General features: G+C 50.9%; 1 protein-coding gene across 8 annotated transcripts in view; it reads left to right on the top strand.

Moving 5' to 3' along the window:
- The window catches only part of PTGES (prostaglandin E synthase), a 29,847-nt gene that overhangs the window by 11,426 nt on the left and 3,625 nt on the right, over nucleotides 1-14,796 (top strand). The window contains exons 1-5 of one of the 8 annotated variants that reach the window (XR_009279199.1): nucleotides 1,290-1,861; nucleotides 2,158-2,358; nucleotides 3,738-3,820; nucleotides 5,300-5,545; nucleotides 9,194-9,332. Coding sequence is in view for 3 of the 8 variants with exons in the window: in XM_058853731.1 (XP_058709714.1) it covers nucleotides 2,251-2,358; nucleotides 3,738-3,820; nucleotides 5,300-5,545 (437 nt within the window). In the remaining 5 variants the exon portion in view is untranslated. The other 7 variants (XR_009279203.1, XR_009279200.1, XR_009279201.1 and 4 more) reach the window with 7 other exon arrangements.

Raw genomic sequence — 14,796 nt, forward strand, 5'->3', positions numbered from 1 at the left:
GGAGCAGTGTTTGGGATGTGGCTTTGCCACTATCTACTTATACTCGGCATTATGGTGTTTATAATACCCTGCTGAGCTCCAGGGATACGTGGGTGGGTTTGGATGTAGTTTGCTGGTGAACACACCAGCTCTTACCACAGAGTCTGAATCCACATGGCTGCTGCATGTCCTGGTGTCCCCACTCCCACCCCCAGGGAAGCACTCTGCCACAGGCCAGAGCTCCACATTGGGCTGTGCCAGGACTTGTTCTGCAGCCTCCTTGATGCCAGGGTGGTGGTGACCAACTGCAAGTACCTCCCCCTTAAAACCAAGTGCTTGGGCTTTTCAAAGGCTCTCTGCACTGTTGAAAGAATTTAACTATAAGGCCTCATGCCAGGTGCATGAATAGTCTGTGAACTATAGGTCTGGAGACATTCAAAAGATCCAGCTGGGTTCAGGAATAGCACAATTTATTGAATGTAACATATATGGTTCTTTTGGATTGCCCATGATAAATGCCTGAACTGCGGAGTGGCTTTATAGAGCACTAACAATACAATGGCAATCACGGTTTTAATTTCCCAGGTTAAGGCTCAGCATATCTGAGGACACAAGTCTTACCAAAAGATGACCCTTGTGGGGCAGGAGAGGAGGACAAATCTGTCAATCTGTTCCTGGAATTTCAAGTAAAATTCTTGTCTGCCAGTTAGATATGGAACTGGGGGGCTTTTACACCTTATTAACCACTCTAGTGCAAAGTGCTGCCAACTGTGATCAAATCTTCCGTTATTTGTGGGTGTGTTGTACAGAATATTTCTTGGTAGGAGGTTTTGGTTTGCCAGAACTTTTCTGGGTATGAGGTAGAAAAACTAGACCACATGGCCTCAACTCCACATTCACCCCCATGCCATGGCAACACAAACCACAGGAGCTACATCCAGTTTCTATGCTTGCACTGAGTCCCATTGCACGTCCAGCTTTGCATTTTCTTCACTGCTTTTTGCTTCCACCTGCACACAGGATGCCATGGGGCTGAGCCAGAGCATTGCACAGCACAGTGGAGTGTCTTTGGGTTTGCAGCTCCAGGGCAGAATGGCCATGAGGAAGAATCAGAGGCAAAGAATTTCCTATTTTCCTGAAATCAGTATTTAAACTTTTTCTTTCTTTTTTCTTTTTCTTTTTTTTTTTTTTTTTTCTCCTGTGTTAAGGAAATGAACACCAAATCCAGCCTTTCCACTCTAATAAATTTGGAGAGCTCCTGTCAGCTCCCACACCTCTGGCTCCTGAGGTTTGGTGATGCTGGCAGTGGGGGAGAAGGAGTTAAGTTTGCATTAAATAGCAGCCCAGCTGCCTGCAGGGGCTCCGATCCCACTCTCTTTATTCCACAACGTTTGATGGCTGAGGAAAAGCCAGCTCCAAATTCACATGGAACTTTCTAAACCAAGAACAAAATTCCATCTGTCAGCCTTGGTTCATTCTCTCAGAGAAAACCAGGACGAGCTGATTTTGGGGCGGGCAGACAGACAGCTCTTCACTTGGTGCAGTTTAGGGGCTTTGCGGTCCAGGACGTGCCTGGTTGGGTTCCAGGCTGGTGATTCCCGGGACTCCCCTCCCAGCCGGGGGTGCGGGACAGCCCAGGCTCCCGGGGGGTGGGCGCTGGGGAGCCAAGGGCCAGCTGTGTCCGCTGCCCATCCCTCGGCAGGTGGATCTGTAGGAAGGGTTAGCTCTCTCTGCCACGGGTGTGAGTTCTCAGCCAGCACTGGGCGGGACGGGAAGCGCGGCCACGGAGCAGTGGGCTCCAGTACAGGGCTGGAAGCGGCTGAGACAGGCGCTTACCTTCTTCTAACTCCTCCTTGGACGGCTGAAGAGCTCCGGTCTGCGGGTGAGCGGTGCCCTGCTGGGCGAGGGATGCTCTGTGCGGCTCGGTCCCTGGGGGCACACGCCCGGAGGAGGGACGGGGGATCGCGGTGGGCTCGTTTCAAGGGGTCGGAGGTCAGGTTGTGTGCCAGGCGCTGTCTCCTGGCTCGGGGCAGCTCATCCGCAGGGTGTGAGGAGCAGAGGAAGCCTGTTCCATGTGCTGTCTGGGGTTTCCTTACTGTCCCGGCAGCCTGGTGGCGGGTACAGGGGCTGGGGGCTTTCACTGGAACATTTGAGGATTTGTGTTGTGTTTAAACGCAGCTGTTCCTGCCTCTCTCCTGCGGGATCCTCTCGCAGCCCAAGATCTCCCCTGGCTTTGGGTGCTGAAGCCACCGAGCAGCACGCTCGCCCAAAATGATGGAAAATAAAGTGTTCCTGTCTTTCACGTTCTACAGCACAATTTTGATTTTAAAAATGTATGTCGTTGCCATCATAACGGGGCAAGTGAGACTCAGAAAGAAGGTAAGATCCAGTTTCGTTTTCCTTATCCTCCCTCTCTGGCTCTTTGCTTGGGTTTCTGTGGTTTTTCTTTCTTCTTTTATTCCTCTAAAGTTCAACAAAATTTTCCTGAAGCAAGCTGAGTTTTCTTTGACTAGAGTTGAAAGCAAAACTTGTTTCATAGCTGCAGCAGATAAATATCTCACTTCTCTTTGACCCTTTTTGTTTGTTTCTACCATCTGTAGCTTGATGTTTATAATTTTGGAAACTTAATCTAAATAATAATCAGATCTAAAATGCCAAGCAGGTGAGATGCTTCTAGAAAGAGTCTGTTTACAGTTAATTTGCAGGGTCTGGAAAAAAAGGAAAAGGAAAAAAAAATGTTTAAGAAGAAATCATTGCAATGGTCTTTTTCTAGTGATGTAGCAGAAAGCTTTTGAGCTTTTGGACTGACTGGCTATGGGAATGCTCCAGGAGAGCAGGAAGGTGTAGGGAATAAAACAATAGCTGGAGGAAATAGTTCTTGGTCAGGGGGGAAAATACAGGGAGGACAAGCTGCCATCAAGAGTTGGGACCAACTGGACTTTTATTATCCTCACCCCAACTCCTGATAAAACCCATCTTCCTGTAAAATCTGTTTTAAACTACTTGAGGAGTTTCTGACTGTGACAGTGAGGCAGGAGGGAGACATTTCTGCTCTCAGATAGAATTCAAATGCCCTGTGCTGTGGCATTATTGTAACTGATGTCTTCTGCCCTTGTGATTCTAAATGATGATTCTCCAGCTCTGGGACAGTTTTGGCTTGTAATACAATTAGAGAAAGCACCAGGGCCCTTTCCAGACTGCAAAATGAAGCTGTCAGATGTAACCAGGTCTCTGAGGAACAGCTTCTGAGCATAGGTGGGGAGCTCTCACAAATAATTTTCATTTTTAACTTTATTAGTGTAGGATCCCATTTCCCCATGGGAAAGCCAAATGGTGCCACTGCCAAAAAGTCAGCCAGGAAATATTCTCTCACCTGTCAGTCCTGGTTATCTTTTGGAGGCCACATTGTGTCTGCAAACTCTCTGCCAACAGTGATCTTGCTGGCTGACAGTCTCCTCTTAATGGGTTTCATGGGAAGAAGTGGATTGGGGTGAGGTGGGAGCTTCCTTGAAACCCTCAATTTGGGACCTGCTCAGCAGGCAGCATTGAGTTTTTTGGAGGATGAGGAAAACTGCTGGGGAGGTGCAGGGTTTAACCCCCAGGATGGTGTGCATGGAAGTGCAGTGACCCTCATCTTTATCAAGAGTGGTAACGAATTGGGGCAGGTAAAAATCCCCACAGGACTTCAAGATTAGGGGCAAAGCTTCTACCTGCGAGGTTCCTGAAGACTCTAAGCAGGTGGGGACTCTCTCCTACAGGCATTTGCAAACCCAGAGGATGCCTTGCGCAATGGGGGGTTGCAGTTCTGCCGCGAAGACCCTGACGTGGAGCGGTGCCGCAGGTGAGCAGTGCCAGCATTCCCCCTGGTGCCAGCATTCCTGGTGCCACCATTCCCTCTGAACCAGCTGCTGGCAAAGAAGAACTGGGAAGCTAAAGGGCTTGCTAATCAAGTAATATTCTAGATGGTCAGGCTGCCTCGAGCTCTGCTGTGGGACCCTGCGCACTAGGGCAGTTTAATCTTTAACAGGAGCATGGTGTGCACTGGAGCAAGGGCAAGAGAAGGATCCGGGTTTGCATTCAATATCCAAGTCTGGCTAACTCTTTTCTAGGTGCTCAAAGTCCCACAGGCTCCCAATGTCTCATGCCATATCCACAGTCATAGACTCCTTGTGTTCTGCTCTGACAGGACCCCAGATCCCTGCACAGCTTGGACAGGCAGCAGAGTGACTGGTCCTAGTGCTGTGGGCAGCTGCCCTCCTTGGGGATTTGGGAAGAGGCCGAACAGGAGTGCAATGACTTTTGCCTCTCTGATTTGGCAAACTCTGAATGATACCCCTCTTCTGTGAGAATCACAGCTTCTCAGAGATAAAACATGGGGTTATTCAACCCTGGGCTTGATTTGCTGTCCCCTTTTCTGAAGGAGGTGCCCCAAGTGCTCGGCTGAATTGCTGATGTTGTACAGGAAAGGGATTGGAGCTGTGCCCTGCTATCCATGAGCCCTGGGCTGCATGTGGGGACCTCATTGCTAATGTTTCTAAGCATTTGCTTTAGGAAACCTCCACTGCCACCTAATTGCTGGGCTGCCAGGGGGAGGAGGATGGAAAATGAGCCATTTCCTTCCTAGCAAAAAGAAAATAATAGCAGAAATAATAATCATAATCTTCTTTTGATTATTCAGAATAAACAAACTTCCATAAAAATAAATAGCTGAAGCTGCAGCAAAAACCTGGGGCAGCCTGGGATCTGACTTGGGCAGCTAAAGTTCTCAGAGCCTCCAGCCATACTGTGGCACCGGTACCCAGGTGCTGCTGGCACAGTGTGGGGGTTGTCGGGCCACTCTTCCCCAATGCCCTTTGGATGCATTTATGGAGAGAGGTGAAACCACAAACCCTCTCATCCTGTGAGTATCTCCACTGGAGAAGCTGTGGTCTGGAGCTGCCTTTTGTTGTGTGGCATGGCTGCATCTGGGGCCATGCCGTGCTGGCACCACACCAGTTTTGAGCTTTTTGCAGCTTCACAGGGTCTGTGTTTTGCTCTGTTTATTTGAAAGCTTCAACCCTTGAGCTGTCGTCTGCTGTGGCAAAGGCATCTCAGTCATGGAGAGAAAGTTTCAGGGGCTCAATGTCCCAAGGGAGAGACACAGGGTGTGAAATTCTCCTGTCTCTGTGTGTAAGGGAGAGCTGACACTTTTGGGGGCTGTGTCTGCCCCATCCAATGGGGGAGAGACCCAGCAGCACCTAGGGATGGCTACTCTGGCTAGAAGGAATGAGAGAAAACAGGGAGTTCCAGTGGGAAGGAACAACCTTATCTTGCTTTTCAGGGCCCACCGTAATGACATGGAGAACATTTTTCCCTTTCTCTTCCTTGGAGCCATCTACTCCCTGCTGGATCCCAGTCCCACAGTGGCCAGGATCCATTTCCTCATCTTCTGCGTGGGACGGATCATCCACACCATTGCCTACCTCCTGCAGCTGAGGGCACCCACACGCTCCGTGGCCTACAGTGTGGCCCAGCTGCCCTGCTTCTCCATGGCCCTGCAGATCCTCCTGGCCACCACCCCATACTGGTAACAACCAGAGACTGACCACCCAAACCCCCTCATCCTGACTCTGCTGGACCCTCTGTGAGTGGGAGAGTGAGGGTGGGTGTGTGTGTGTGTGTGTGAGAGAGAGAGAGATGTCACCAGGGAGGTCACCTGGACCCTGAGGATGTTCAGTGCGGCCTTGATGAAATTCCACTGTCATCGGAATTTTGTCAGAGAAATCACCAGAGAGGAGGGACATACAGGAAGGGGATGTGGAGCAGGTTTCTCTCCCACCTGCTGAGGATGAGAGGTGGGAAGCACATGGACTACGCCTCGAGGAAGGGGTCATTGAAGGAAAGGTTTTCTGTGTTTGGAAAAGGTGGGGAAGATGTGCCTTTTCCTCCTGGTCATGAGAATCCCATGAATCAGGAAGGGAAAATCATGAGAGTCCCACAAAGTCTCTTAGCAGATGTGGTTGGTAGCAGAGGTTACAAAGCAGCCACCCTTCTCCTGCCCAACCACGTGCATCTGTGGGAATGTGAGTCCTGTAGGACTTAGGCCTGTGCCTCCAGACAGCATAACAGGGAAGTCAAAATCTCAGAGGTGATGTTGCAGAGCATTCAGTGTTCCCGGTGCCACCTCATCTCCTGCCACAGGACACAGCTCCCTGCCAGGAGCCTCACTGCAACCCTGCTAGCTCCTGGCAACTCCCAGCCAGCAGCAGCTGTCCTTTTCCACCACAGCACAATGCAGAGCGACATGCCTGGAAAAGCCAGCAGGAATCCTTTACCCTGGACACAGAGCCTGAACACATTTGCCGGACACAAAGTTCTGGGGCATCTGGAAAATCTAAAATGCTGGCACAAAACAGAGGGTTTGCAGACAGAATTTTCTCCCAAAGGGCAGTCTAGTCCATGTGCTACTAATACCTGAAAATGCCCCCAGAGCATCAGACTGAGTTTCTCCCCCTCTGTTTTTAGCCTTTCTCTGGCCACAGAATGGCTGTTGCTATTTGGGAAATGTGCTGTGATCGCCGTAGAGGTGTTTTCTTTCAGCTGTTTCCTGCTGTCCACTGCTGCCACACCATTCACAGCCTGGACCAGCTGGTGTTTGCAGAAAGCTCTGGAAATGAGCAGAGGGGCTTTGAAGGGAGTACTGCTGCTCTGCAGTGCCACCCAAACGTGTCATGTTGGAGAGGAGAGGCCGGGACCAGGGTACTGCATGGTGACAAAGGCCCGTGAGCTCCTCTGCCACACAGCTGTCCCCAGGTGCCAGGGGCTGCTCCTGGCAGCAGCAGCAATTGAGCATCCCTCTGGAGAAGAAGGCAGGAAGAAACCTCTGCTCTTCAGTGTATCCTCCCTCCTCTGAGGGCACAGAATTTGAATGACATCACAGAATGAGTAGGAAATAAATTTCCCTTCCACCTGTCCTGTGCACTAAGGCTGTTCCCTTGACTCTGCTCTCCTCAGAGATGCTCTTGCTGAGACCTCACTGAGCACTGGGGTGAACACCTGCTCAGAAATGATGCTCACCCTTTGTTCAGCTTGGGTAGAAGTTTCTGTACCAGTAACTCAATCCCAGTGCAGTTGTGGCCTGAGGCTGAGCTGTGTGGTGAAGTTTGGAGTGGAATTCTTCGTCCTCCCACTGCAAGGAAGGTGGACAGGATTGCAGGTTCAGCAGTTCACTCTTGGCCACTTCTCCTTCACACAGATGTCTGGGTAACACAGACCCCTCTTAACAAGTCTTTTCTGCCTCACATGGTGCACAAGGTCTTGAACTCCTCTATGTTTCTCTGCTGCTACACACGCATCCTGGTGGCAGGAAGTAAATATTCCCAATAAAAACAAATCATTGTGCTCTGATACATCCTTCCTTTGGGAGTAGCAGATGCAGCTGGGCAGCAGCTGGGTCCAGCCCCAGCAGGATGTTAAACCCCACTGTAGAGCCTGGAGTGCCCTGTGACTTCTAAAGAGACATCCTTTTCCTCTGCACTCACCTGCCCTGCACAGGAACCTCCTTTCTAGGTGTGCATTATTTGTGCTGACCTTTAAATTCAGCAGAGCTGGGAATTACAAGCAGTCCTGCTCAGTTTTCCTCCCCTGAGTAGCAAGTTGTTACAAAGCTTGGTGTTCACCCAAAAATCCTGGAGGGCTGGAGAACCTCAGGTAAGATCTGGTTGATCTTCTTTGTGTTGTTAGGACTCGTAAAGGAGCTGCTTGTATTTTCCAAGATAAGTAGCTCCCTTTTTTTTGCACTAGGTTGCTGGGAAACAAATGCTTAATTTCTCTGGTTTTCCCTATTTTCTTAAGTTGTTGGTGGTTGGGAGTTGCTGCCCTGTCAGTGTCTGCGTTAGTTTCGTAAAATGGTTCCACTTGCTTGTTTTCTTTCCCTGTTTGTTTTCAAATGAGAAAGGCAGTGGTTTTATAAAATGGACTCTCTCCAGTACATGTTGCTGTGGTTGGAGATGTGGCTGGGATGGAGATTTTGGCATGGGAAGGAAGAAGGGAGGCTACAGAACCCCCTGCCAGCCCCCAAATCTGCTTCAGCCTCTTCTCGGCTGCCTGTCCAGTGCCTGAGGCTCATGCCCTGCTCAAGGAAGCTGAGGTTACATGCAAAGCTCTACTTTCTCCTTTTTTATTAAAAAAAAAATAAAAATAAATAAACTCTGCTTACTGGCTGCAGGGAAAAGCTTGGGAATGTGAACTGTCCTGGCTCAAAAAAAAAACAAACACAAAAAGCCTAACAGGCAAACTTGAGAGAGGCCCAAGCATTGCACTTATTTTGAAGTGTTGTGGAAGTTTGGGGGAAGCAGGACCATTACGGCTTTCCTGGGACCAGGTGATCAGAGCCCCTGGCTCTCCCCTGGACACTCACAGTGGTTGCTGCATGTGGGGGGGCCTTTTCCCAATTAATATCTAAAGCCCAGAGCTCCTAAATTCCTGCTCTGGCATCGATGTAGGCAAAGGATGTGCCCAGTGTCTCCTGCTGCTCCAGGAGAGCAAGGACAGTGGTTGCACCCACCAGTGTCTGGGGTTTGGTGTGTGCTTTGTGTGTAGAACCATTTGTTTTTCACACCTGGCTCAAACGGGAAACGGCAACGATGTGAAACCCACCTGGGATTGCAGAACAACAATTTGGTGCTTAAATGGGTACTAATTGAAAGAGGATAAATTTAGGTTAGACATTAGGAAGAATTTTTTTACTGTAAGGGTGGTGAGACCCTGGTACAGGCTGCCCATGGAGGCTGTGGATGCCCCAGCCCTGGCAGAGTTCAAAGCCAGGTTTGATGAGACCTTGAGCAACTTTGGTTTAATTCAAGCTGTCCCTGCCTACGGCAGGAGTAAATGATCTTTAAGGTCCATTCCACCCCCTTCTGTGGTTAAATGTGTGAATGTGATTCACACAACCAGTACGTGTCTTCCCTCGAGGTGTCTGGAGCTGGGAGAAAAGCAAGTGGAGACCCAGCACAAGCCGCTTTCCCTCCCACACTCTTGCAGGTAGTTCAAGTCCCAGGATCCCTCCTACCCCTGAGCACTGGACACACCTCTTCCTTACCTGTCTGCACCGCTCCCTGGTCTCTCTTCATCCAGACCTTCCCTTGGTGGGATCTGGACCAAGATTCCTCCTTGGGCAGCTCTCCTTTAACACAGATCACTCTTCCACCCTCTCAAAATCTCCCCTTCCCTGCAGCAGACGGGATTTTGATACACAAATCCCCTTATTCCTCTTGAGGAATTGAGATTCCTGTGACTTGCAGAGAGAATGAGAGGATCCAGCTCTACAAGTGAATCCCCTGGAGAAGACAGCGGTGCTTCCCTGCTGCGCTCTGGTGCGTGAGGATGAAGTTGGCTTTTTCCAGCGGGTGTTTTCTAAGCCGGCTGTGGGGCTGAGCTGGGACACGTCCCCTGCCTGGCCCGTGGGGGCGAGCCCCGGCCGGGGACGGAGGAACCGGCCGGGTTCGGGGCAGAGCAGCGCGATGGGGGCTGCGCTGCGCGGGGCTGCAGCACCCTCGTGTGGCTGCGGGACCCTGCGGGGGGACACGGGCACCCTGCCCCGGGACCCGCACACACGGATTCTGCTGGCCAGAGAGCTGGGGGTGCGCATGGAAGTGTTTGGGATGGAGGGTGGGTGCCATTCCTTGGGGAACCGGTCGAGGGGAGGAAGCTGGTGTCTGCTCCAGCGCTCATCAGCCTCTCCAAAGCAGGCAGGAGACCCTCCCATCGCCTCAGGCTTGCTCTTTGGGAGCCACCTAGTTGAAAACAGACTGGTTTCAAGAGGGAAGCAGTTTGCAAACGTCCTTGCAATCTTCCCCTGCTTCTGAAGTTGTGCTGGATGGATGTAACGCTGTGCATCTCCATGCAATAGTTCTTCCCCATATGTTATAACTCTTCCCAGGCTTTGTGACACCAGCTACAAAAGGAACCTTTGCTTCCTTCCCTTTCCCCAAGTAATTCTAAAGCATTACAACCCCTATGCATAGCTACCATCCAGACTCTCTGCTGCTTTAGGTTCCATCCCTGTGGGGTTGGAAAGAAGCAGCAGCGAACAAAATATTTGCTGCAGGGAGGAGATGCTTCTTCCATATGGAATGTAGAGTTTGGGGTAAGCATGGCAACCCCCAGGACAGGAGCATCACTCCGAAGGGCAGGAGGGGCTCGGCTGCTGGGAGGTGACACGTTGCTCTCATAGAAACATGTGTTTCTGCAGTTTGTAGATGGTGCCAGCAGGACTCTGAGGGTCTTCAGACTTTCCCATTGCCACCAGAGGGAGAAGGGCTCAGCAGCACAAGCATAGTGGGAAAGGAGGATACTGTAACCACGATGTCTGTAAATCATTCTGGATGGGATAACCAGGCGGGTGCCCTGTGAGCTGGAAAATGTGAGCTCTGTTTTGTCTTGCTGCTGTAGCAGCTGATGCTGATGACAACACAAAATTGTTCTCATTAAAATATTCTAGGGGCAAACTTCAACTTTTCATCAGTCAGCAATTCATGCACAAGTGTCAGGCTGTGGGGTCAGAAACAAGGAAAGGGGGTCCAGAAAGATCCTCCCATCACCTGAGACCCACCCTTTTGGAATCACCTAGTTGAAAACTAACTGCTTTGAGGAAGGAAACATTTTGCAAATGTCTTTGCAACCTTCCCCCCCTCCCAAAGTTGTAGTGCATGGATGGAGATCAGCTCTCCTGCCGAAATTAGTACTGGTGATGGATGTGCCCTTCCTGGGAGGAAGAATGCCCCCGTCTTGGAAGAGCAGAGGTTGTACAATGCCTTTGAACTCCTCTTTATCGACAGCCTTACCCCTGTATCTCCCTCCCCTGTGGAGTGCAGGCCTTGCCTGGTGAGCTACAGCTCTCCACACTTGTCTGTCCCCTGGTTTGAGACCCCTCAGATGCCCATCAGCTCCTGGGAGCTGACTGACCATGGGTTGAGACCTTCTGCTCTAGTGGAAGATGAACTGAAGTTGGGACAGTTCAGGCAGGAAATAAGTGACATATTTCCAGCACTCAACAGTTATGAGTCACTGGAGGAATCTGCCCTGGCATCTGTAAGTTCATCACTTCCAAGGGTCTTTTGACTTGGGGCTGGATGATCTCCAAAGGGATGCTCTGCACTGGCCACATGCTGAGGACATGAGGATGCTGCTGGAGTGATATTCTTTATTCATGAGGTTGGACAATTTGCCTTAATGATCTACAAGCCACTTACTGAATTAATAAATAAGTGGTTACAAAGCAGCAGCAGAGTAGTTTGGCAGGGATGGTCAAGTGTGTGGGACCATGGTGGTCCTGGAGTGATGTCCAATATGGAGACTGGGTGCTGCAGGGATGATGTGGGGTGAGCCTTGTTCCCCTCTAGGGAAATGTGGGATGCATTGTTTAGGGGTCCTTCCTTCCTCAGCCTTGCCATCCACAGGATCCATGTGTCCCAACAGCCACCAGTGATGGGAGGGACAAAGGTTGCTGCTGGGAGGGAGCTGAGCCTCTCTGGGTGTATGGGATAGCATTGTGGTTCCCCTGGCTGTGCGAGGGGATTGGGGATGGCCTGGGGAGGAGGAGGTGACAGAGACATCCTGTAAGTGACACGATGTGAGCTGGCCTGACTGGAGGCTGCTGCAATTCAGAATGTGAAGGCAAGTAAAAGAAACCAGGGAAACCCACGGGTCCCTTCTCCTCCCAGCTCTCCCAGCTCCTGGAAGTCAGTCAGCAGAGCAGCAGTTTTCTGCACAGGCAGTTGAATCCTTGCCACATTGCACCAACACACACCCACCCACCATTAACTTTCTCACCCTCTCTGAACACACAATAACTTTGATCTCCACAATACCTTGAGGCGATGGACTTCAGGCTTTTTTTGTGCTGTGAGGACACTTTCTGCCTTGCTCTCTAATAATTTCCTAGCAATTCCTGCCACTTGACTCACTGCCTTTCAGTCTGAGCATGTGCTGGGCAGTTTCCCCGGGGCACATCTTCACACCCCTCCACATTGCATTAAATCTGCTGCTTGATAGCTCAGCACTGTGAGCTCCTGGAGCCCTGCTTACCTTTGGCTGCCTCAACTATTTGGTATCACCTTTTCCTGACCACTGAATCCTCCTGTTTTGGGTGCTTAGTGCCTGCTCTGGACCTGTGGGCCTTTGCTACCCGGAAAGCGCTCTACAATCGGATGGTTTATTTCTACCCTTTGGTTTCATTCAGCTCAATTTCTGTGCAGAATTTGACCCTCCTTGCTGCCTCTTAATTCAATTTCTGCCCAGGCTGCTGGTCCAGGGAAGGTGGGGAAACCACAGTGGCAGGTGATGGAAGACTCAGGTCCCTATCACATGCACTGACACATCTCTACTCAGTAAAATATTTATTCCTCCATTTTTTCACAAGAGTTGTTTTTACAAAAACCTTACAAAAATTTCCAAAACACAGACATGCAGAAGAAAAAAACAAATCCACCATGGATCTTGTTACAAGTAATTGAAATGTACAAATAGAAAGGGTGAGAGAGAGCTTAGATTACAATAATCCCTCAGTTCTGCTATCCCCTCCATGGGTGCAATTTGTATCTCTTCTTGGTGAGTTCAGTATTGACTGACAAGCTGTGATAAGCTGCCAAAAGCACAGCAAAGGAGGGGCCCTAAGATTAGGAGCAAATGTTTTCAAATATATATATACATATAGATATTTAGTGAAGAAATATTTATTCCCTGCTTTTTTTAGGTTTACAGAAACAGCATCTGCAAACTATTAAATGGGTTTATTTTCATTAATGTTCTCAAAGAGGCAGCGACATTTATATCCCTGTGGTTTCATCTTGTATAACCGAAAAAAGAGCCCTGTGCTTTCCATGGGAATAGGACCCCCCTGGCCCCCTCCTCCTGCCCCAAGCAGTGTTTCTCAGGGTGGATGATTTGATCCACAGTGGATCCCTATTCCCCCTGCCTTGGCAGGTCTCTGTGCAGTGTGGGGAGCTGTGTGCTCTTCTTCTGGCATGACAAATGGGAGGGATACCAGCCCTGGAATTACAGAGTGGGTGTTTATGGTGACACTGCTCCCTGGATGAGGTGGACAGTGTCAGTCAGGCTGTGCCTTCTCCCTGCCTGACAAGCTTGAGGAGGAGAAGGTTGCTGTTCCCAACTGAGGGCTGCACTGTAGAGCAGAGAAGGCAGGGGCTGGAGGCAGGATGGAGGGGCTGGTTCACACCCAGAGAGAGGAGATGGTTCTCCCATCAGGTCTCCAGCTCTGGGTGCTGGGTGAGTCCCCCTCATGCTGGCATTGCCTGGGGTGCAGCTGAAGGCCCTGGTGTCACAGCCACTGGGTGCCACATGCAGCTGCAGTGAAAGCCCCAGTGGAAATGAGAGAGGATGGTTCTGGGAGCTGTGGGGACTCAGGTGGGCACTTTGCAGCTGTGGCACTTTCAGCCTCAGTGTCACCAACCAGAGGATGTTTGCCTGGAGGAGGCACCTCAGCAATTGCTCTATTTGTCCTCAGATCTATTGCTGCAGCCCCCAAACCAACCCCTTCTAGGGAAGTAGGGCTGTCTTCTCTGTCCAGGCCACCCCTCTGAGCTGGTGGTGTCCCCATGCTTGGCTGGTGGCTCTTTCCAGTGGGTGAGGAAAGGGTGATCTGGTTTCCAGTGGGTTTTGTCCACAGGGACACCACACCTCCACCACTCCAGCCGTGGAACTGGCAGGGGAAGGTGGAGGCTGCGTCTCTCCGCAGTTCAGTCCCAGGGATTAGGGCCAGGCTGCCCACCCCATGTCCATCCCCCTGCACATCCCACCTTGGAACCTCATTAGGCTGCGCAGCAGGGTGGGATGAGGGGGAAACCATTTCCTTTCTGCAAAACCAAAAAAGCCTCCCCCCATGGAGCTGCCGGCCCCAGACCCCCGAGCACATCTGCGAGCTGCCGACGGGGAGGCTGTGCCTCCGGAAGGCGAAGCCTTCGTTGGCACGAAGCGCTGGGAGCCGCCTACTCAGCTGAAACCCAACAGCTTTTTCCAATTTTCTCATTCCCTGGGATGGTTCAATGACCTGGGGCTCTGCAGAATCGCTGGCAAATCCACCGAGGCAGGGCAGCAGTGCCTGCTTGGGGATTGGCGATGCATCCCCAGCTCATGGGAGAGCTCACAGGCTCCAGGTGGCTCTGTTGAGATGCTCTGCTTGCCCCTCTGGGAAGGGACAAAGCCCGATGCCATCAGCATAGGCAGCTCCTAAATGCAGGCAGCACAGTACAGAGGGCTGGCCGAGACTGGCCATGGCATGGGTGAGCCATCAGCTTCCCAAAGGCCCAAACTTTGGGAAGTCCCAAACCCCACACTGTGGCTGGGGTTGCACAAAGAAACGAACACATGGATCAGCTTTGGCACACACAGTTGAGCGCCGCAAGTCACAGCCTGGTGGAAAGGGGGGCTCGTGATCCTCCCACACTGTCCCTGCGGGAGAAGACCCAATAACTCTTTGGCTCTCTGGGCAAGATACCCAAATTGGTCAAATCCAATAGTCCAAGATCCTTCCATGTTTGGAAGCAAATTCTTGTTCCCTTGGCAAATCTGTTTGTCCTCAAAGAGCGTGTGGGGGGTATGTGTGTATATATAGCCATTATTATGAGGGTGTGCGGAAAAGCAAGTTTCTAACCAAGTTCGCTCCATATGTGGCTATAATTATGTGCCACTTCAGCCTGGGACTGACTCTACCTTCAGAAGGGAAGGGAAGAGGAGAGAAGATGCTGAGACATTGGATGAGTGGCATGTGTGCTGGGCAGGTGGCGGATTTGTCCTGGACCGGCACAGGAGCTCCACGCT

The sequence above is a fragment of the Poecile atricapillus genome, chromosome 20 (genome assembly GCF_030490865.1).
Source record: "Poecile atricapillus isolate bPoeAtr1 chromosome 20, bPoeAtr1.hap1, whole genome shotgun sequence".
NCBI lineage: Eukaryota > Metazoa > Chordata > Aves > Passeriformes > Paridae > Poecile > Poecile atricapillus.